We start from the raw sequence: 22793 nt of genomic DNA, 5'->3' as shown, positions 1-22793 counted from the left end.
GGTTAAACTAATATGCGAGAGTTAGCCAATAAGGGGTTGGAGATAATGGGCCAGGCAGCAATTTAATTAATATAGATCTCCGTGTGATTATTTCGGGCATAAGTTAGCCAGGTGGCTGGGACGACAAGCAGCCCACCAGCCTGGGTGTAAGCCAGTTGGGCGGTGGGACGCAGCCTACTGCTCCATCTACAACAAAGAAACAAGATGCCAGCAGACGGGTAAAGGCCACAACTATGTGGTAATACATAGATTAATAGAAATGGGTTAATTTAAATGTAAGAGCTAGTTAATAATAAGCCTGAAAAATAGGTCAAACATTTTGTAATTAATAATGTTTCTGAGTGATTATTTCAAAGCAGTCATAAAACGGTGGGACAGAGAAACCTCCAGTTACAGAAACACTCACAATATATTGTAGTGTAATAAACACTCACGGGACTCTTGGTTTAAAAAAAAAAAGATGAGGATATAATCTGAAACTTCAAAACAGCATTTTTTAAACTCCATGAAAAGGGTCATGGATGACTGTAGTGGCATTTCAATTGTATTTTAACAAATAAGTCTTGCCTAGGGTTCAGGAAAGTGAAACATACAAACTGGTCAGCATCACAGCCAGGCAGTGAGAGCACATACCTTTAATCCCAGAATCCACACTAGAGAGTTGCCATAGAAACCAGGCAGGGCATGCCTCTATTCCCAATGTTGCATGCCTTTAATTTCAGAATTAGAGAGGATTATTAGATGGGAAGAAATATATATCAGACACAGTATCATTCTGAGATTTCTGGAGGCAGGATTGTCATTTTCAGACTGAGGTCAAGTTAAGAGCCAGTGACTGGCTGCTTTGCTTTTGGGGTTTTCAGATTGAAGCACAATTTCTGTCCTCAAGTTTTTATATATTAAACATTGGAGGACATTTCTGCACACATTGGACTCCTCAAGAATCTCATCAGAGAAGAATAGAGAATCTCTTATACCAAAATGTCTTATAAAGTTCCTCTTCCAAAATAGCCAAACCGAACCAAGAAATCAAAACTCAAGAAGTACTTGCAAAACATTTACAAAGTCAAGTAAATGATTTTCAGGGTAAACAAGAATCCTTGCATTTCTCAAATTGTAGAAGAAATCCTACAGGACAGATTGCAAAACTCTTGGGAGAATTGAAAGAACTCAATGGAAACCATACACCAGGGATGAAACATTTCATGGGCATAGAAAGGATGATTAATCAGAGAGAGCAAGTACTCTAGCAGCTCATATAGCATATACAGCAAGTAGAAGAAACTGAGTAAATCAATGAAGTAGAGAACTGGAAGAGATTTTCACAGTTAGAGAATCAGAAGCTGGAAAGATTCTGCACAGAATTATCCTCCATACTAGATGCTCTGTGGGAACTGCAATAATAGTTGCAGATGTGCCAGATGTTCTTGCAGATGCAGTGAATACAGCACGAATATTGATTGGAACGTGGATATTAGTAAACTTGTTGGAGGTGAGATTAAAATGACTCCAACCTGAGATATCAGTTCCAGCACTGTACTCAGGGTAGCAAAATGAATGCCTTCAAAATAACTGGAACTTAGAACAAGTTCTTATCTATCTGATGGCTAGACTCTTATTTCTGTGAGTAAAAACTCAAATATACATGTTTTATGATGGCACCTTTTTATTTAAATCCATCTTGAAAAATTGATTTCTGAAAACCTCTCTGTCTCTACATAGTTAAATCACTTTACAGACAGCTAAATATCCTTTTTACAAATATGAATTTCTCTTCTACAGAGCAATACATCTCTAGATACATCTATTTTAAATCTTACACCCCCAATATTTTCTCCATATAAGTCTCCACAGAGCCACTTACTTTCATACTTCTTCTTTACACAGCCAAATATCTTTCCAAACAGTGTCATTCTCCACATAGTCATATACTTTTTCCTTCACAAGCATCTCTCCTACACACTTATCTCTCTCCCAGACAGCTACACCTTCTATATCTCTCTACCCACTCAGTTAAATCTCTTCCCACTTCTCTCTCTCTTCACATACAGCTACAAATCCCTTTCACCATGCACCCACGAACTCTCTCTCTCTCTCTCTCTCTCTCTCTCTCTCTCTCTCTCTCTCTCCCTCTCCCCTCTCTTCCTCTCTACAGTAAAGCCCCTGAACAAATATGCATCCCATTTTCAGGGTCACACAGAACTTCTTGACTAAATAATAAGAAACAGAGGCATACCAATTACATTGTTTCTCTTAGTCTAGGGAGTTTGTGCAGACTGGAAATGGTGAGTAAATTAAGCATATAATTCTGTTGAATTTGTGTTCCCAGCCAGAAATTGACATTGGAATTGTATTAAACAATATACAATTAGTTGTCTGAACCTTGAGGTTAAGAATATTGCAGAAATCTATTCCTATTTACAGGTTGTGATCTGTGAGTTCCCTTCTAATAAACAAAAACTTTAGAATGCTCTATTTGGAGATAGTTTGGGATTATTTGACTCACTTTTCACACATTTGATGTGTTCTGAATCATCTGCTATATATTTTGGTGACCTCTAATAAAGTCACTGACAACAGCAACTGTCAGCAAAAAGATAACACTGTCAGCAGCTTTTGAAAAATAAGGAACCACAACACATCCATATGTACATAGTAACAATGGTCTTCAAAAGATATTACATGACAAACATAAAGTAAGGAATTTCATGACCATGATGACAGAATTGCATAAGATACTATAAAATAACTAGGAACATAGAAATAGGAGAAAGTGTTTCAATAATAGAAGCACAGGAAAAATGTTACTGTCATGAGGAATAGATGACATTGATAATCAGGAAGAAAGTCTAGTCATGTGTCTAACACTGGAAGCCAGAAAACTCCAATGGAGTTGAGGAGTAGGGAAAAAGAAAACCAACAAAATAATATACCAAGAAACACAAACAGAATTATTGAAATTGATAAAACATTTCTTAATAACATTATGTTAGGACAATTTAGTAATAAAAATAAAAATATTATTGGACTAGTTTAAAAACTATACACAACTCTCTGCTATATCCATGAAACACACCTAACTGCTACTGAGAGTTCACCAAACATGTGCTGAGAGTTAAGTAATGGAAGGAAATCTACCTAGACAATTGGGGTACAAGCACAGTTCTACTGTTGTCTGGTACAATAGAATAATACAAAGCTTAATCAAAAAAGATATATAAAGCAAAACAGAAAATCATTCACCAAATGTGTACCAAATTTTTGGACTCAAATTTTATGAGACAGGCCAAGATACAATGGACATAGGATATCAGATATGCTCTGATAGAACAGAACATGGTATTTTCAATATAACACACTTCTCTTTTGGTTCAATCTGAAGACCACCAGAGAAACATTAGAATTGAACTGCATGATAAACAACAGATGCAACCTACATTGAAAATATATCTCATTTATCATGTACATATGTATTTATGATTAACCTAAGGCCCACCACTTCCAATTCTTGCACATGAAGTTTCAGATCAAATTGAGAGGAGTGTACACTATAACCACATCAGTTTCAATTTATGCGTGAAAGGTTGGCCCCCTCTCATTCGAAATCTCTAGCTACAAGTCAACATGAAGGGCTTAAGAAGTAGAAATGCCATCTTCCTTTCCATCAGTTCAGAACACTCACCTAAACACATAAAAAAATCCACGAAGGGATTGAGAGTAGATGGGTCCTTCATGAGTATAAAAACAAATATATGGTACTGTCATTGACATCTGCAGCCATGTTTGTAGCTTTTGCTGGAACACTTGACTAACATAACTGGTATCAAGAAAGACAAAGTCAGCTGTTCATCTGCTTTCAATACTGGAGTTTGTCTTCATAGGAACAGATGTTTTTAGTTGCACAAAAACTGATTCTTTGCCACACTGTCTTCATTGAAAACATTAAAAAATTCTGCAAACAGTGCACTGACAGCTGATGGCTCACATGGTTCTACAAATGATTTGGGGACACAGGAGCATCCCCACAAAGAATGATGAGGGGAAACTGTGATAGATTCTTGGCGAAAGTCTTTACTAAGGTAGGGAAAAAAAAGGTTTGGGAGATTGAGTAGGCAAATGTCTGCAACAATATAGGATCCCACCTTATGGGGAATGTATAATGTATATTTTTCCTTGAAGAGAATGCTAAGAATGATGGGAAGGAGGTGAATAACCTTGGGTCAATGAGCAGATGATCTGCATACAGTCATCCCAGCATGAATTTCTTCAGAAATGCCTGCTGCCTTCAGTACAAAATGGGAGAATGTGCAAGAGATGCTTCTGGAGCATCTTGAGAGAACCACTAAAAGAGAGGTGTGGGTGTCAGCTCAAAAACAGACATATATCCTCATCCCTGGCACTTCATTGCTGACCTAGAGATGATGGGGCAGCAGAGGTGGTGGAGCACAAGAGAGTCTCAGATATTGGCAAAATTCTGAACTAAACCATTTTTACTGTGTGTCTTTTAGTTGATAGACAAGTCAGTTTACAATGGTTTTTAAAAAGATAATCAAAGAAGCAGCGTGGTGGTGGCACATGCATTTAATTCCAGCACTCAGAAGCCAGAGGCAGGCAGATCTCTGTGAATTCGAGGCCAGCCTGGTCTACAAGATCTAGTTCCAGCATAGGCTGTAAAACTACAGCAAAACCATGTCCCGAAAAACCATAAAACAACAACAACAAAAAAAAAACAAAGACAAATATGGGATTCTGAGTTAAATTTGAGTGACATAGTAAAACAAAATAAAATAAAAATAAAGACTATAAATAACAAAAAAAATCACTGCAGTTATACTAAGTGGAAAACTTAGTTTAGACTAGAAAACTGCTTCCCAAATCTGAAATGAGAAAAGGGTATGTGCTCACTCTCTTCCTCTTGCTCAATGAAATTATCAAATTTAAAACACAGAATAAAAAGACAAGAAGCACAAATAAAAGAGATATAAATAGTAAATTAAGAATTTTATTTGCAATCTTTTATACATAATGTGTTCTTATAATTAAAAGACTCCCAAAAATCCACCAGAAAACTCTTAGACATGAAAACACTTTCAGCAAAGAGTAGGATACTTAGTCAACATATAATAATCAGTATCTTTTCTGTGTAATCGTTATAAATTTACTAAGAAAGAATTCAAGGTAATTACACTCACAACATCAAAAGAAAATACCTAGAAACCAGCTTAAGCAAGAAAGTTAAAGATGTCTACAGTGAAGTCTCTTGGAAAATAAATAATTATGTTGAAGAAAGAGGACGGAAAGACATTGCACACTCATTAATACATCAAGTAATATAGGCTGTGGTACCAGTGTGATAGAAGAATGCAATCCACATCAATATTCCCAGAGACAATGCTTAAAAATTGGAAAAACAAATGAAAATAATTTCACTAGCATCAACTGATTATGTGTTTCACAATGCTCCTTGGTGCAAACACTTAAGCATCTCCTGCTCTGAATTCTTTCATTGCATTGAAAGAATGAAGCACCATCTGTACAGCACTGCAAGAAATTGACATGACATGCTTAACTTATGCTCTGTTGTGGAGGTTCTTCTCTGTCAGAGTAAGGCCTTGCGTGTGTCTGTAGTGTGGCAGCATATTAGGAAATTGGTGTGAGGAGCAAAACTGAGAATCGTAAGAAGAGGAAAGAGGAAAAGATCACAAACCCACAGTTCTCCCTATGAGAATAATGTTAGTGACCTAAAACCATCCCATTGTCCCTGTATTCTTAACCATTTCACCACTGAAATAACAACCTGGAGACAAAGGCTTACCACATAGGCACTGTGGGGAAATGCACGTTGGAATATACTTCAGTCCTTGATTGTGGAACACTGAGCTTCACTCCATTCCTTAAAGTAAAACGACACTATGTGAGGATATCTTCTTAAGCCTGATTTTTTTTCCGTTGGTCAGACATATCATAACGGAGCTGGAAAGATAGCTCAGTGGTTAAAACCCCTCCTTGCCATGATGTTTTGTTCATTTATTTTTCTGTTTCTTGTACTTTACACATAATACTAAGTTTGTAATTTACTTCTATATATACTTTCAGAATTCAACAGCCTGAAGTCCAGGCAGGTTCTGTGATTTCTGTTATCGCTTCTGATTTTCATTTATACTCAAACATTTTTTTCCTTAGGATGACAACAGTCTCTGGTGCTGTGTTCTATTGGTGTCAATAGTATTGATACTTGGTATAGAATGGCTGAAACTCCTCCTGGAGATGTTTTTACATGTTTACTATGTCAATAGGACCGTTTAACACCCACTTTCAATATGGCTGATTTCTAGATTATTCTAGAATATCATTTCTGAAATAAACACTCTTGGCTTTGTTCGTCTATACCCATGACTACTTGAAGAAATCCAGCTTCCTTTCCATCTTCCCAAATTTAGAGTCCTGTTTCATTTTCCTGATGTGGGGGGGGGGGGGGATGGAAGGATACCTCTTTGTTCTTTCTCAGTTTATCTTTGCTTTGAGATGAACACTTCTCTCATGTCAATCTTAAATTAATGCTCACCAGGTTTCCACAGAGTGAATTCTGGTCTGCTCTTTATATTTCTGTTCCTTTTTAAGTCTGGAACCTGGAGCCCAGTGTTCACTCAGCATGAGTGATTTCAAACATGAGAGATAGCAAACCCAATTACTCTCAATTCTCTCTCTCATACTTTCTCCCTCTTCTTCACTCCACCCTTCCTTTCTTTTACTGCATGTTTTCTTACTCTAAGTTTCTTTTGCTATTGTGAATTTTTGAACATCTTTCACAATTTCCCTATTACTGTTAATCTGAGATAGCTTTCCTAACAGTTCTGCAAAAGCAAACTTGTTCAAATATGTCCTGGATTTTAACATAAAATTGTTATTAGAGTATTTCATATATTTCTATTGGAAAGCTATAAGCTGATATCTTTCAGTGATCATATATACACCTCTGGTGATATTTTTGCCTGTTGATTGTCACTAGCCACTCACACACACTGTCCTTATGTATTTCCTGGCTGATTTGCATGGTTCTTTCCAGCCAAGCCTAGCTGCTCAGAATGTATAAATTATACTTTTACAGTGTGAACTGAGCTGCATCAGATAGGCAGGGGTTGCATATATTGTGCTCTCATGTAAAAAATATTTTAATTTATTATGTCTATATTCTGAATAAGAAACTTATCCTATTTTGAAGATATAGAAAGGAACAAGTGTGCTATAAACTACATAAAATGCAGGATATCTCCAAATACGTTAAATCTGAGCAATTCTGGCCAATGATCCTTTTAGTGTAGGTGGCTAAATTTAGAAAATCCTCAAACAAATGAGAAGAGTTACTTAAACCAGCAGTTATGAGTCAAAACACAGAAACACAAGACTGTTGCAGGAGGTCCTCCCACTCCTCCAGCCTATAGCCGCTGAGATACCAGCCCATTGGGGCGTGGTCTCTCTCCCTTTAAAAAAGCGGCCACTTCCCTCTCCTCTCTCTCTTCACTTCCTGCTCTGCCGGGGACTAGACTCCCTTCCTGGTTGTGCAGAAGGCTGACAGTGATCTGTAAGTTTTTTCCCCTTTAAATAAATACCACCTTATTAATCATCATTCCAAACTGGTTTGGCATTGTTTATGACTTACACCTTCAGTTGGCGCCCAACGTTTGGTGTTAGGACCTCTCCTTCCCCCTCTCAGCTGCCGGCCACGAATTCGGCTTGGCGCAAGCCTCCCTTCCTCAGCCGCGGCCTGTACTGGCGGCAGCCTTGTTGGCGGCCTTGTTGGCCGGTGTCTTGTGCGTGGAGCCAGCAGCTTAATATAAATCATCACGCGCTGGCTTTTCTTGCTGCAGTTCTTTATATATTCTCTTTAGACACCTCAGATTGACTTCCAGTCCCCACGCACCCTATCGTCTGCCTCCCCACGTGGATTTAAACTCCACAGGCCTGCGTAGTCTCTGCCCACGTGGTTTGCTCTTTTCTGAGTCGTTTTTAAATCTCCCTTGCAAGCACAGCTCTTAAGTGGCACGGACCAGAGCACGCGGTTGCTGAAAGCTGCAACCCATCAGGGTGACTCTGTCACGTGGAGGCATAAGCGGCTTCCAGGTTGCTCTTCTCTAACCCTGGATTCTGGGTTTCTGGTTCCGTCTCTGGAATTGATTTAGTTACATTTACTTTGTTGAGCAACTTACATTTTCCAGTTTTTAACAAATACTAGGCAGACTCTGAAACAGGACCCTGTTTTCGTCGTGACTTGGCAACAGCGCCACCTGCTGGATAATAGGTAATATGGCAGTAATCATTGCCAACGCGAACTTTACTGTTCTGGTTATATCATGCAAGGTTTATATGATTATGGGGATAACTTACTTTACTGGTTACTAGGTTTCAGTATTCTTTTGCATATTCTATCATTTAGGAAGAATATGGCACTCCTAAGAACCATACAATCTTTACTGGAAACTCATGCATGTGAGGAGATTCAGGATTCAAAAGAGACAATAATAAATACAATAATAAAAAGACTTGAAATGATTGAAGAAATGATTGGAGCTGGTGAACAGAGTAATAAGGCACAAGGACAGGATACAATGCCAACACCAGCTATTAGAACTGGCTTACCCAAGGTTTTAGCGGCATACCCTATACTTAATTCTGACAAAGTGTCAACTTCTAAAGGCTCAAAGGGAGTCAGAGAAGCTAGATGGACGCCAATAGCAATGAATGATCTAAAAGAAATTAAGCAAGCTATTGTTAATTTTGGCTTGCACTCTGCATATGTAAAGGAAATGATAAGGACTTGGGCTTCTAATGCTAGAGCTACCCCCCATGATTTCCATCAGTCAGTGTCTGCAGTTTTAGATAATGGACCTTCCTTGATGTTTGGAATTTATTTCAGAGAAGACTCCAAACACATGGAACAGCAAGGAAGAGCAAAAGGTGTTGATGTTTCCCAAGATCAAATTCTTGGTGCAGGAGAATATGCTGATCCACAGGTCCAAGCTCTTTATGACGATGAAGTACTGTGTCTATGTCACCAAGCAGCTTTAAATGCTTGGAATAGGATACAAGATCCAGCAAAAAGGGTTGAATCATATACCAGAATTAGGCAGGGACAGAGAGAACCCTTTATTGACTTTTTGCAAAGATTAATTAAGGCTCTTGACATAGGAGTAACAGACCCAGAAGCTAGATGAATACTTCTTGAATCTCTAGCGTTTGAGAATGCAAACATAGAATGCAAAAAGATAATTGGGCCTTTAAAGTCTAGATCATCACCTATGGATGAATGGATTCAGCATACGATGAATGTTGAGACATTTAGCTATAACGATGAATCTTGGGTAGGTGAAGCGATTTCCATAGCAATGAGGAGACATCAAACTGCCAGGTGTTTTAATTGTGGTAAATTAGGACATCTGAAAAGGGATTGCAGGCACAGAATTTCTAGGAATAATATCTCCTCTGGGAATGACAAAAATAGGAGACCTCGGCCTTCAGATATATGTAGGAGATGCGGTAAAGGCTGTCATTGGTCCAACGAATGCAGGTCAACAACAGACAAACAAGGCAACCCAATACCATCGGGAAACTCGTTGAAGGGCTTCTCGCAGGCCCCCAGGCCAACAGTGGCCCAGTCATTTCCAGTCACAGTGGAGAACGTGCCTCACCAAGAAAATTAAAAGCTCCAATTTCTGCTGTAAAAAGTAATACTGGTCTAAATGATAAATTACATTTGTGGAGGATGAGTCAAAAAAACCAGTAGGACAGAGTAAACGTATATTTTGGCAGACTTCTATTAATGATCAAAGACCAAAGCTAAGAGTCTGTATAAATGCCACTTTTATTGAAGGCTTATTAGACACTGGTGTGGATGTAAGTACCATTACCCCAGAATCTTGGCATCCAAATTGGCCTCTTCAAGAGGTAGATGTTCATTTCCTGAGAATTGGAACCCGATCTCGTGTAAAACAAAGCACAAAATGGATTGAATGCATAGGGCCCGAAGGGCAAATAGGAAGACTAAGGCCATATATAGCCAATATTGCCATAAATTAATGGGGCTGTGACCTGCTACAGCAATGGAATACCCAGATTAACATTCCTGTAGTTCCAGGAACTCATAATTCTGGGAAGGACATGATGAGGTATTATGGAATAAGGTCACCAGCCATTCAGGATGCACAAAAACATACAGCAAATACCAAACCTTTAGAGGTACCAACAGCCCTACCTTTAAAATGGCTAACTGAGAAGCCAATATGGATCAAACAGTGGCCTCTAGCTGAAGATAAACTACAAGCATTGGAACAGCTGGTGCAAGAGCAACTAGATGCTCACCATATTGAAAAAACAACCAGCCCTTGGAATTCTCCTGTGTTTGTTTTAAAAAAGAAATCTGGTAAATGGAGAATGGTGACAGATCTAAGAGCTGTCAACAAAGTAATTCAACCTATGGGCCCACTACAATCTGGAATTCCTTTGCCTTCTCTGTTACCAAAAGGATGGCCTCTTGTAGTTATTGATTTGAAAGATTGTTTTTTCACTATACCATTACAAGAAAAGGATACAGAAAAATTTGCCTTCACAGTGCCTACTTATAATAATTCTCAGCCTAATAGGAGATATCAATGGACTATTCTCCCACAGGGTATGCTCAATAGTCCTATATAGTGCCAATATTTTGTAAGTAAGCCATTGGAAATAATTCGTAAACAATTCCCCAAGTCCACAATTTATTATTACATGGATGACATCTTGTTATCTGATTCAAATAAAGATACTTTAGAAAGGATGTTTGAAGAAGTAAAGACAGTCTTGCCTAGGTGGGGATTACAAATTTCCCCTGAAAAGATTCAAAGAGGAAATTCTATTAATTACCTAGATTACAGAATAGGGTTAGAGAAAATTAAAACGCAAAAGGCACAAATTAGGAGAGACAGGTTAACGACACTTAATGACTTCCAAAGATTGTTAGGAGACATTTCCAGGCTACGACCAGCTGTTGGGATAACACCTGATCTAATAGTTCATTTAAACAAAAGCTTAGATGGTGATAAAGATTTGAATAGTCCAAGAAAACTGACAGCTGAATCAGAAAAGGAACTGACAATGCTTGGGGAAAAATTACAGGAGGCACATGTGGATAGGGTGAACCCAAATCTTAGCTGCATCCTAGTCATATTGCCTTCCAGAATTTCTCCTACAGGGATTCTAATGCAGAGGGAAGATATTATTTTAGAGTGGATATTTATACCTAATAAACCAAGTAAAAAATTAAAAACTTATGTGGAAAAAGTCTCTGAATTAATTATAAAAAGGTAAGCTGAGACTTTGTCAACTAGCAGGTATAGACCCAGCAGAAATTATAGTGCCTTTTACTACTGAAGAAATAAAAATATTATGGGAAGACAATGAACCGTGGCAAAGAGCTTGTCCTAATTTTTTGGGAGAAATTAATAGCAACTATCCCAAAAGTCGTAGACATAACTTTATAAAAAGAACTTCTTGGATTCTTCCTAGAATTGTACGTGATGCTCCAATAACTGGAGGCCGTACGATCTATACTGATGCAAATAAATCAGGGAAAGCAGGTTACAAGTCAGATGAATTGAGTAAGGTGGAACAAAGCCCTTATAATTCTATCCAGAAGGCAGAATTTTATGCCATTCTTATGGTGCTAAGGGATTTTAAAGAACCTCTTAATATAGTTACAGATTCACAATATGCAGAAAGAGTTATCTTGTATATTGAAACCGCTGAATTTATACCAGATGACATAGAGTTGACTTCATTGTTTATCCAAGTACAAGACATAATCAGGAATAGGCTTTGTCCGATGTACATAACACACATCTGGTCCCATACAGGTCTGCCTGGTCCTCTAGCCCAAGGCAATGCTGAGATTGATCAATTATTGATTGGAAGTGTGTTGCAGGCCTCCGAATTTCATAAGAAGCATCATGTCAATAGTAAAGGCCTAAAGAAAGAATTTTCCATTACTTGGCAACAAGCTAAGGACATTATAAAGAGATGTCCTACTTGTTCTATCTATAATCAAACACCGTTGCCTGCAGGGAGTATCCCAAAGGGCACTAAGAGAAATGAAATCTGGCAGATGGATGTGTTCCACTTTATGGAATTTGGTAAATTAAAATAAGTACACCACACCATAGACACGTATTCAGGTTTTTAATGGGCTACTGCCCTGAGCTCAGAAAAGGCTGATTCAATAATCACAAACTTATTGGAAGTTATGACCATCATGGTTATACCTGCACAAATAAAGACAGATAATCTTCAAAGATATGTATCTAAGAAAATTAAACACCTTTTTGTTTATTATAAAATAAAACACATTACAGGTATACCAAATAATCCTACAGGTCAGGCAGTTATAGAAAGATCAAATCGTACTATAAAGGATATGCTGAACAAACAGAAAGGGACCGAAAATACCCCCAGAAATAGATTACATAATGCTTTATTAACCTTGAATTTTCTTAATGCTAATGAGAAAGGAACGACAGCAGCAGAAAGATAATGGAAAAGTCTGCTGAACTAAATCAACCGATTTATTTCAAAGATGTGCTGACCTCTCAGTGGAAGCCAGAATATGTGCTACTTTGGGGATGGGGTTTTGTTCTTGTTTCCACAGGAGAAGAAAAATTGTGGATACCATCAAAATCAATAAAGTTTCGATTTGAAGAGGAGAAACCTCTTGGAAAGGAGAAATGACAACTCATCCACAATGATGATATTCATACAGGTGGTAAGAAAAACATATAGAATGGGGGCAGGGTTCTGTTCTTATCTCCACAGGAAAACACTCATCTTTGAAAGATTCAAGGGACCCTGGATGTTTGGATACTGACAGATGGAAAAATACCTGCCCAATAGGAAATATCAAGAAAACTGAATGGTTTGTGTAAGAAATAGTAAACCATATTTCTAAATTTATAAAGCTGGTTTTGAAGTTGGACTCTGGCTCAGTCCCTCTCCAATTCCAAGCCTGTTAGTAAGAGAAAATCCCAGAGTTTCTGGAGTTTCTGTCTCATGTCAAGAGCCATGATATGGGACAGAAAGAAATATGAGTTTAGAAATCATCTTTGCTTTTCTTCATATCTATCATACTTTTCATTGAATATATCTATCATGCCTTTCAAGTGAATATATACATATATGTCTATATGATTAATGTTTAAGTTTTTCACAATGAACAATGAGTTTTTCCTGAAGTGACATTTGAAGTTTCCAGGAAGAAGATGGGGCCCCATAGCAACAACTCCACCTGGTTGATATGACGTCATGATACTGATAGCGCTACTACAAGACCTGCTTTGGGTACCAGCTGCACAAGACAGTTCCAACTTGGTTAGCTGAAATGGTGCACATCTTATACAACATTTTGGCCAGACCTGCACAAAATACTCAGAGACTATTGGCAATTTTAAAAGACATTGGTCTTGAAATTTAACCATCATTTTACTTTCACAGGATCCCCCAGAAAGAACGTCGCCCCCATGACAGCTGGAAGTAATTCTAGAGGACGACATCCCCTCTCCCAGTAAAGTTTGCCCTTGGATTTAGGGACATCATTTAGGGGTTGATTATAATTAGTATACGATTGAGGGTTGAGGGAGGAATTTTATAAGCTCAGGGATCATTTAAAAAAAAGAGGGATGATGGGATAATAGATTTGTAATTGTGAGTTACTGTTTTTAGACATATATATGGGTATAGATTCTTGTATATTGATACAAAGTAAAATTATATTGACTATTCTATGTATGCATGTTTCTACCTCTGTTTAAAACATTTTTATGTATTGACATATATTGTATTGATATATATATATATATTGTATATATTTACCATATTTCAGTGTACATTTCTACCTCTGATTAAGATACTTGTATAATGTTTGTGTATTGATATATATTTACCTACTGCAATGTATATTTGTACATTGTTTATATGTGGAGGTCATTGTCCTCATTTGTTTCACAGTCGTTTATTGTCTTAGTCTTTAAGTTAGATAGATATTGAGAATTATATAGATTAATAGTCATCTAAGTTTGTCATTTATAATTAGACTAATCAGGTTCTTTTGATATATAGAGATTATACTCAGTATAGATAGATAATCTTCAACTTCTTCAAAGAGCTGTAGAAAATGGCCTTTAATCTAACTCAGAGTTTTGTGGTAGTGAGACACAATTGCTCCTGGCATCACCACTTTATTCCCGAGAGAATGTTGAGCACCAAAGACACTCCACCTGGAGCCTTTCTTTTAGACAGAACTGGCCTTGGGGCAAAGAAATGCCCATACCTTAACCACTGACAGAGATACAGAGCATGCATCAATGGATAAAACAGGACTGTCATATCCTGCCAAGACAGGGTAAGATAGTTTTGAAAAAGTTGCTTGCCTTTGAAAATGGTATGTCAGTTATGTTAGGCCTTAGCCAAAGTTGGTTGCTTCAACGCTGCTAACGTGACTTTGGGTGATTGCCCAGGTAGCTAGTTGTCTCTGTGATTTGTTGCATGTTTTGGAAGTTGTTTTACTGAACTTCCTAATTACCCAGGTAACATAACATTATTTCCCTTCTCAGATCTTCAATGGGGTTGAAGACTATATAAATGTAGTTACTTTCTCTCATGACTTGGGCAAGTTATTTATTATACAAGACCTAAGCTAGTTAGAATAGGATATTTGTACTTATTGTATATAATTTCATAGTAGGTTTAGAACTCTCTTATTTAAACAAAAGGGGGAGGTGTTGCGGAAGGTCCTCCCACTCCTCCAGCCTATAGCCGCTGAGATACCAGCCCATTGGTGCGTGGTCTCTCTCCCTTTAAAAAAGCGGCCACTTCCCTCTCCTCTCTCTTTTTACTTCCTGCTCTGCCGGCGACTAGACTCCCTTCCTGGTTGCGCAGAGGGCTGACAGTGATCTGTAAGTTTTTTCCCCTTTAAATAAATACCACCCTATTAATCATAATTCCAAACTGGTGTGGCATTGTTTATGACTGACGCCTTCACAAGACCATGAAAAAATTAAACCAAAAATTGTACCCCAAGTGATCATAAATAACTTAATGAATCAACTCAATGATTTGAAATAAGTAAAATGTTGGCAGATGATTTCAAAAGTATACTCTTAACATGGTTAGTTGCCACAAAAGAGACAAATAAAATTTTTATTCAGTCTAGAGTATAGAGAAGAAGGCTAGCGACATAGAGGGAAACATAAACAAGGTGGATAATATAATCAACAACATACCAGAATAAGTGAACAAGGGGAAAATATCACAAGTGAAATGTTATTTTTAAATTTGTTTGCATCAAATACAACCGACAATGAATGAGCACTAGCCTACTCAAATGTATGAGTTTGGTAAGCCGTGCATTTCTTCTCATATTCCTCTCCCTCTGCTAAAACTATTAAAATACCCCTGCAGCTAGTCACCAAGTTATATTTCCTTATTTGGCCAGTTCTTCCTCAGGAGGCTGACTATCAATATCTAGATATCAAAGAAAGAAAATCCAGCAATCAAAAGCCCTCATTGGCTCACCTAATTAACATGCCCACGAAGAATAAGCACCTCATCCTATCACCAGATCTCTACCTCTATAAATTGCCATTTTCCTATGTGCTATGTTGAAACATAATTGGGTAAAAAAATTTTCATGACTATAATGTCAAAGAATTCTAGTACATGATAAATAGATGAATAATAAGATACATAAGATAAAGAAGAGCTGAGATAAAAACTAAAGACAAATGGAATAAGAAAAGGAAAATACATATCTCTAAAAATTGTTTTGGTAAATACAAGAGGGCATTTAGTTCCCCAAATTGCTATCACCAGAAAAGGATAGAAAAAAAATATAATAATTTTCTATTTTCTTGTGGACTTCAATAATGAATTTCACAGTGGCTGTACCAGTTTTCAGTCCCTCTGATACCATACACTGTTTGCTCTTTCTGTTCTGTTTTTCCATCATTTTTCATCACTTCCATGATTTCCTTTCAATTTCTTAATCAAATGAAGCAATTTTATGTTTTTGCTTTGGATTCTATTTCACTGCCAAAATTAGAATTCACAAGTCACCAAAGATCATCTATAATTCATTAACCTACTTCAGAAGAACCCAGGTTATTGGTAATCTGGATCTTCCTTTACCTCCAATCATATGTCTTTATTTAGAAGAGATTAGATAATGTTTATTCTTCTGAAGGCATAAGTCAAAAAACAATTCCACACCAGTTTCATGATTAATAATAAGGTTATTTATTTAAATGGAAAACTTACAGATTACTGTCCTAGACAACAGCCCTCTGCATGACCAGGAAAGGAGTCGAGTAGCTGGAAGCTGAGTTCAAAGCAAGAGAGACAGAGCAGGGCTACCGCTGCTTTTGAAAGTGAAATAGACCATGCCCAAGTGGGCTGGTATCTTAAAGACTATTGGCTGAATGAGTGGAAGGAGCTGCCACAGCACCTCCTCCTTTTGTTTAAGTAAGAGACTTCCAAACCAGATACAAAAACAATATACAGTAGAAACAGATATAAAGTATAAGATTAGAATTATAATTAGCATAAACAATATTAAGCAAAAAAACATATGCTAAATGTTTTAATAAACATTTTATCCTAAGGAGTCTAAGTCTTATTGTGGAAATGGCGTGGCTAGATCACAAGAGGATAGTAACTACAACTATCTAATCTTCAACCCTATCAAAGGCCCGAGAAGGGAAAGAATATTACTTAATCAGGCAGTAAGTACAGTGATATAGCTTTCAAATCTAGCAATATATGATAGAGGCAACTGGCTACCTGGGCAATCACACAAAGTCTCATTTGCAATGTTGAAGCAACCAACTTTTGCTAAGGCCTAGAATAACTGACAGACCATTTTCAAAGGCAAGAAATTTTTCAAAACCATGTAACCCTGTCTTGGCAAGATTTGACAGTCCCGTTTATCCATTTTAAGATACTATATCTTGTCAGTGGTTGAGGCATGGGCATTTCTTTGTCAAAAGGCCAGTTTTTGCCAAGAAGAAAACAGGTGCCAAATGGAATGTATTTGGTGCTCAACATTCTCTCAGGAATAGATCAGTGCTGCCAGGAAATATCATGTCTCATGCCAACAAAACCTTAAGTTGTTTAACTGCCATGTTCCACAGATCCTTGAAGTCGTTGAAGATTACCAGTTAGACAGAATACAAACTCTATGTATCTAAAGAACATAATTGACCTAACAAACATGAAGAACTATTGATCTATACTAATTAATACCTGTATAATTTAAAGACTAAAACTTCATATCAAAATATTAAATAACCTGTAAACAAATATGCGACAAATGAGGACAATGACCTCAAAATGTAAACAATACAAAAGTATCTTGATCAGAGGTAGGAATAATATATAATTCAATATGAAAATACATCTTAAAAGTTTTATCAATATCCAAAATTCCTAAACAGTGATGGAGGAAGGTCATTGGCTAATAAAGGCACTGCCCTGGCCCATTTTATTGGTTAGAGGATAGGTGGGAGGAGAAAACAGGACAGGACACTGGGAGGAAGAGGAAGTGAGGTCAGAGACTTGAAAGCTCTCCTCTCAGCAACAGACGCCTGAGAGAGACGCCATGCCCCGCTCCCGGGATGAAGCTCCGACCCAGGATGGACATAGGCTAGAATCTTCCCGGTAAGCGCACCTTGGGGTGCCACACGCAGATGATTAGAATGGGCTAAATTAATATGTGAGAATTAGCCTAGAAGAGAATGGGCCAAGCAGTGTTTAAAAGAATACAGTTTCCGTGTAATTATTTTGGGGCATAAGCTAGCCGCCGAGCAGGCAGCCGGGGTGCTGGGGACGCAGCCCCGCTGCCCCTACTACTTCATATGGCGCCCACGTGGACAACTGCTTCCACATAAAGCCTGAGACAGCTTGGGAAGTAATTCTAGAACAAAATGAAAGCATTGTGCCTGGTTTCTTGGTAGCAGCAATTTCTCGGTTCTACTCTGCTTGCTAGAGGCAAGCAAGCGCCTCATCTAAGAGAGGCTTCCTGACTCAGCTTTAACTGCAAAGCCTGCAGCTCATTAAGAGGTCCTGCCACGAAACACTTAAACGGTGTTGACGAAAAGCTGAACGTATGCTTTTCGGTTTTCAGCCGTAGCAGGAAAAAAGCTGCGCCGTTTAAAAATGCCAGCTTTCTGGACCATCCTGCCAGGGCAAACTCTGACTGTTTGAGGCAGGAGGGCCGGCTACCGAGAGAGGACTTGAGTGTTGTCTGTTGTAGCTCACTTGCTGGCAGGGACTTTGAAATGCCATACAGTTGTTGCAGTAAACATGGCTACAGCCTGTACATCCGCCATGAGGCTGGAAAGCTAAGGAATGGACTGGATCTAGCTGGCAAAGCCACGCCTTTAATCCTACCCATATTGCTCAGTAATTTAAAGGCTCGTGTGGTCAGAAAAAGAGAGATATACAGTAAAGAGAGATTCAAAGACAAAATTTTAAATGGTTTACTGTGTGTTAAAAATATATGAAGACTAAAAGTTGAAGTTCTTAAAGTAAAAAACAAAAAAAGGAAGAGAGTTGTTGTGTGTGATAGCACACGCCTTTAATCCCAGTGCCTAGAAGGCAGAGGCAAACAGATCTCTGTGAGTTCAAGGTGTAGTAGCTTACACCTTTAATCCCAATGCCTGGGAGGCAGAGACAGGCGGATCTCTGAGAGTTCAAAGACAGCCTGGTATACAGAGTTACTTCAGGTCAAAGATACAAAGAACCTGTCTCAAAAAGCAAAGAGTTAAAAGTAAAAATAAACAAAATAGAGGTTAAAACAAAGCTGCACAAAGATGGAAAATACACAGAGAATTTTGATACTGTATGCTATTATGCTCTCTTTGAATTATTTGAAAATATGTACTGTATAATTAAGAAATATAGGTTGTTAATGGATAATCATCAATAATAGTAAAGCTTGTAGTCATGTTAGTTAGATTTTCTAGATATATAGAGATATATTTTAGAAAGACATTCTTCATGTCTTTCAAAGATTACAGAATAGGACATTTAATGTTTTAATAACTGAGGACTTTTCATGACAATGAGACACTCTGCTCCTGGCAGCACCAATGTACTTCAAGAGGAAGATGGGCATCGAAGAGGCTCGTTATGGAGATTGATAGCCATTTGGGCAAGAAACTGCTCTTGCCTGGACTATTGCATAAACTGGACGCAGAGAACCCGCAGAGAGAGGACTACTGAACTTGCCTAAAGGTGAGATGATCTTTCGGGGTTTCTGATTCATGAGAGAGTCTGTGAGACATTCTTCAGGACAAGCAGATAGTGACTGCCTTTGGAATTTCCTGCTTGATGAAAATGTCTGCTGGATACTATGGGCCTGAAGGCTGAAGATGGATGCCCCAATGATACAAAAGAACTTTGGGTGACTGTCCAGGCAGCGAGATGTCTTTGTCATTTCTAGAGTTTGAAGTTTCTTAGTTCTTGTTTACTTAGGTAATAGTATATCTTTCTGGAGTCTTTGATGCAGTTAAGAATAGTTAGTTATAGTTATAGTTTTCCTTAGTTATGATAAAGATTATTGTAACTTTTACTTGATAACTGTTTTGTCATATGTAATTTTGCTATGTTAAAGTTAAAGCCTTTTTTTTTGTTTGTTTAAACTGAAAAAGGGGAAATGATGGAGGAAGGTCATTGGCTAATAAAGGCACTGCCCTGGCCCATTTTATTGGTTAGAGGATAGGTGGGAGGAGAAAACAGGACAGGACACTGGGAGGAAGAGGAAGTGAGGTCAGAGACTTGAAAGCTCTCCTCTCAGCAACAGACGCCTGAGAGAGACGCCATGCCCCGCTCCCGGGATGAAGCTCCGACCCAGGATGGACATAGGCTAGAATCTTCCCGGTAAGCGCACCTTGGGGTGCCACACGCAGATGATTAGAATGGGCTAAATTAATATGTGAGAATTAGCCTAGAAGAGAATGGGCCAAGCAGTGTTTAAAAGAATACAGTTTCCGTGTAATTATTTTGGGGCATAAGCTAGCCGCCGAGCAGGCAGCCGGGGTGCTGGGGACGCAGCCCCGCTGCCCCTACTACTTCAAAACAGAGATAATAACATACATATATACAATCTGACAAAATAAATTTGGATAGGTGTAAAAATAAACAAAAGTAACAGATAATTTGAAATTGTATCAATAAACAAAAAGTATACCAATGTAAATTATCCATGAATAATAGCTCACAAGTATTCACTCTATTACCCGCTATTACTATCCCCCAGTGTTTTAACAAGAAGCCTGAGCTAATGGGACAATCAGATTATAATTTATGGAGACCTCTGTGTGATTTTCTTTGGGGCTTACTGGCAGTGGGATTTGGCCAGGACAGAAAACAAAACAAGCAGGTCCTCATGTTGCAAATGGAGCCCGAACATGTTGTTAACTGCAGACACATAAAGGCTGAGACAGCTTGGGAAGTAATTCTTGAAAAAAATTAACAGCATTACACATGGTTTCTTGGTAGCAGCAATTTCTCTGGTCTGCTCTGCCTGCTAGAGGCAAGCAAGCACTCTCATCTAAGAGAGGGTTCCTGCCTCAGTATTAGCTGTAAAGCCTTGCACTTCTTTTAAGAGGTCCTGCCAAGAAATACTTAAATAATGTTGATAAAAAGCTGGCTGCATGCTTTTCGGCTTTCAGCCTTGGCAAGAAAAAAGCTGTGCCATTTTTAAATGGTTTCTTTCTGGGCCAACCTGCCAGAGCAAATTCTGACTCTTTTACACAGGTGGTCCGAATATGAAGCTTATGAGTGTTGTGAACACGCTGTTGTGGCTGGCTTGCTGGTAAGGACCTTGAAACACCATAGAGTTGTGGCAATATACATGCTTCTGGCTGGTACCTCCTCCATGAGGCTAAGATCTCAGAAACCTAAGAAATGGGCTGGATCTAGCCGTACTTTACACATAATACTGGGTTTGTCATTTCCTTCTTATATATACTGCCAGAGTTCAACTACCTGAAATCCAGGTAAGTTCTGTGAATTCTTTTATTGCTTCTGATTTTCATTCATTCTTAAACTGTTTTTTTCCTTAGGATGGCAACATTTTCTGGTGCTGTAGTCTATCGGTTTCAATAAAATAAGTACTTGATATAGGTTGGCTGTAACTCCTTCTGGAGAGGATTTTATATGTTTACTATGTCAACAGGACCATTTTCACCTACTTTAAACATGGCTGACTTCTAGATTATTCTAGAACATGCATGTCTGAAATAAACACTCTTAACAGTGTTGCACTACAGCCATGACTACTTGAAGAAATTCAGTTCAATATGTTTCTGTATCTTCCCAAATTTAAAGTCTTGTTTCATTTTCCCGATGTTGTATGGAGGATATTTCATTGATCTGCTGTGTTTACCATTGCTTTGAGATGAAAGCTTCTCTCATCTCAATCTTAATTTTCCCCAATGATTTTGAGAGTGAATTCTTGGCTGTTCTTTGTTTATGTTTCATTTTTAGTCTGAAATCTGGAGCTCAATGTTCACTCAGCACAAATGACTTTACACATGAATGATAATAAACCCAATTAGCCTCAATTCTCTTTCTCATACTTTTCTTCTTTTCTTCACTCTACCCATCATTTCTTTCACCTCATGTTTTCTTACTCTAAGTTTACATTGCAGTTGTAAATTTTAAACATATTTTACTATTTTCCTAGTACCATTAAACTGAGATAGCTTTCCTAACATTTCTGCAAAAGCAAACTGGTTAAAAATGTCTTGGATTTTAACACAAAGTAGTTCTTAGAGTACCTATTGGATTTCTGTTGGAGAGCTATAAGCTGATGTCTTTCAGTGATCATTCATTCTGCCCATGGAGCTATTTTTGTCTGTTGATTGTCACTAGCCACTTACACACACTGCTCAGCTCAGACATTTCCTTATGTGTTTGCTGACTGCTTTGCATGGCCCCTCCAGGCCAGCCCAGCTGTTCAAAATTTATAAACCAGACTTTTACAGTGTGATCTGAGCTGCATCAACTAGGCAGGGGGAGCAAGATGGAGTCACAGACACAGGTTCTCATGTTCCTGCTTCTCTGCATGTCTGGTGAGAAATTTAAAAGCAGTATAATCTTTGTTGAGTGAATTCTTTGTATATAAGAAATTTAAAGTGTGTGCTAGTACATGATATTTCTTATAGTGTTTTGTCACTGACAAGGTGACACTGTAAGTTTATTACATGATAAACTTAAGCTGTTACTATATTCTGTGTTTGCATATTATGAATCTTCATGTTATATTCCTTATTAAAGGTGCCTGTGCGGGTATTGTGATGACCCAGTCTCCATCCTCCATTGCTGTGTCATTAGGAGAGAAGGTCACCATCAGATGCAAGTCCAGTCAGAGTCTTTACGACAGTGAATATGATGAAGACTACTTGAGCTGGTACCAGCACAAACCAGGGCAGTCTCCTAAACCGCTAATCTACTGGGCATCCGAACGGAATGATGGGGTCCCTGATCGCTTCATAGGCAGTGGAACTGAGACAGATTTCACTCTCACCATCAGTACTGTCCAGGCTGAAGATTTTGCAGATTACTACTGTATGCAAGCTAATGAGAATCCTCGCACAGTGCTTCAGCCTCCAACAAAAACTTCTGAAAGTCTCAGCAGCTGCCTGCACCACAGGCTGCCCTGCACCTGTACACTTCTCCCTTCTGCCTGGGAGACAGTGAGCTTGAAACTATGA

The 22793-nt window shown here is 38.2% G+C and overlaps 1 gene segment (V, D, J or C); it reads left to right on the top strand.

Annotated features, from left to right (window-relative positions):
* Nucleotides 1–22102: 22102 nt before the first annotated feature.
* Nucleotides 22103–22793, top strand: LOC121433408. The segment is given in 2 exon segments: nt 22103–22151; nt 22357–22793. Coding segments are annotated over 2 exon segments (486 nt in total).

This window comes from Microtus oregoni, unplaced genomic scaffold (assembly GCF_018167655.1).
Source record: "Microtus oregoni isolate MIOR12 unplaced genomic scaffold, Mior012 000002F_ref0000024, whole genome shotgun sequence".
Lineage (NCBI taxonomy): Eukaryota > Metazoa > Chordata > Mammalia > Rodentia > Cricetidae > Microtus > Microtus oregoni.
The sequence above is the reverse complement of the archived record's forward strand: the minus strand, read 5'-3'. Positions and strand labels throughout refer to the sequence as shown.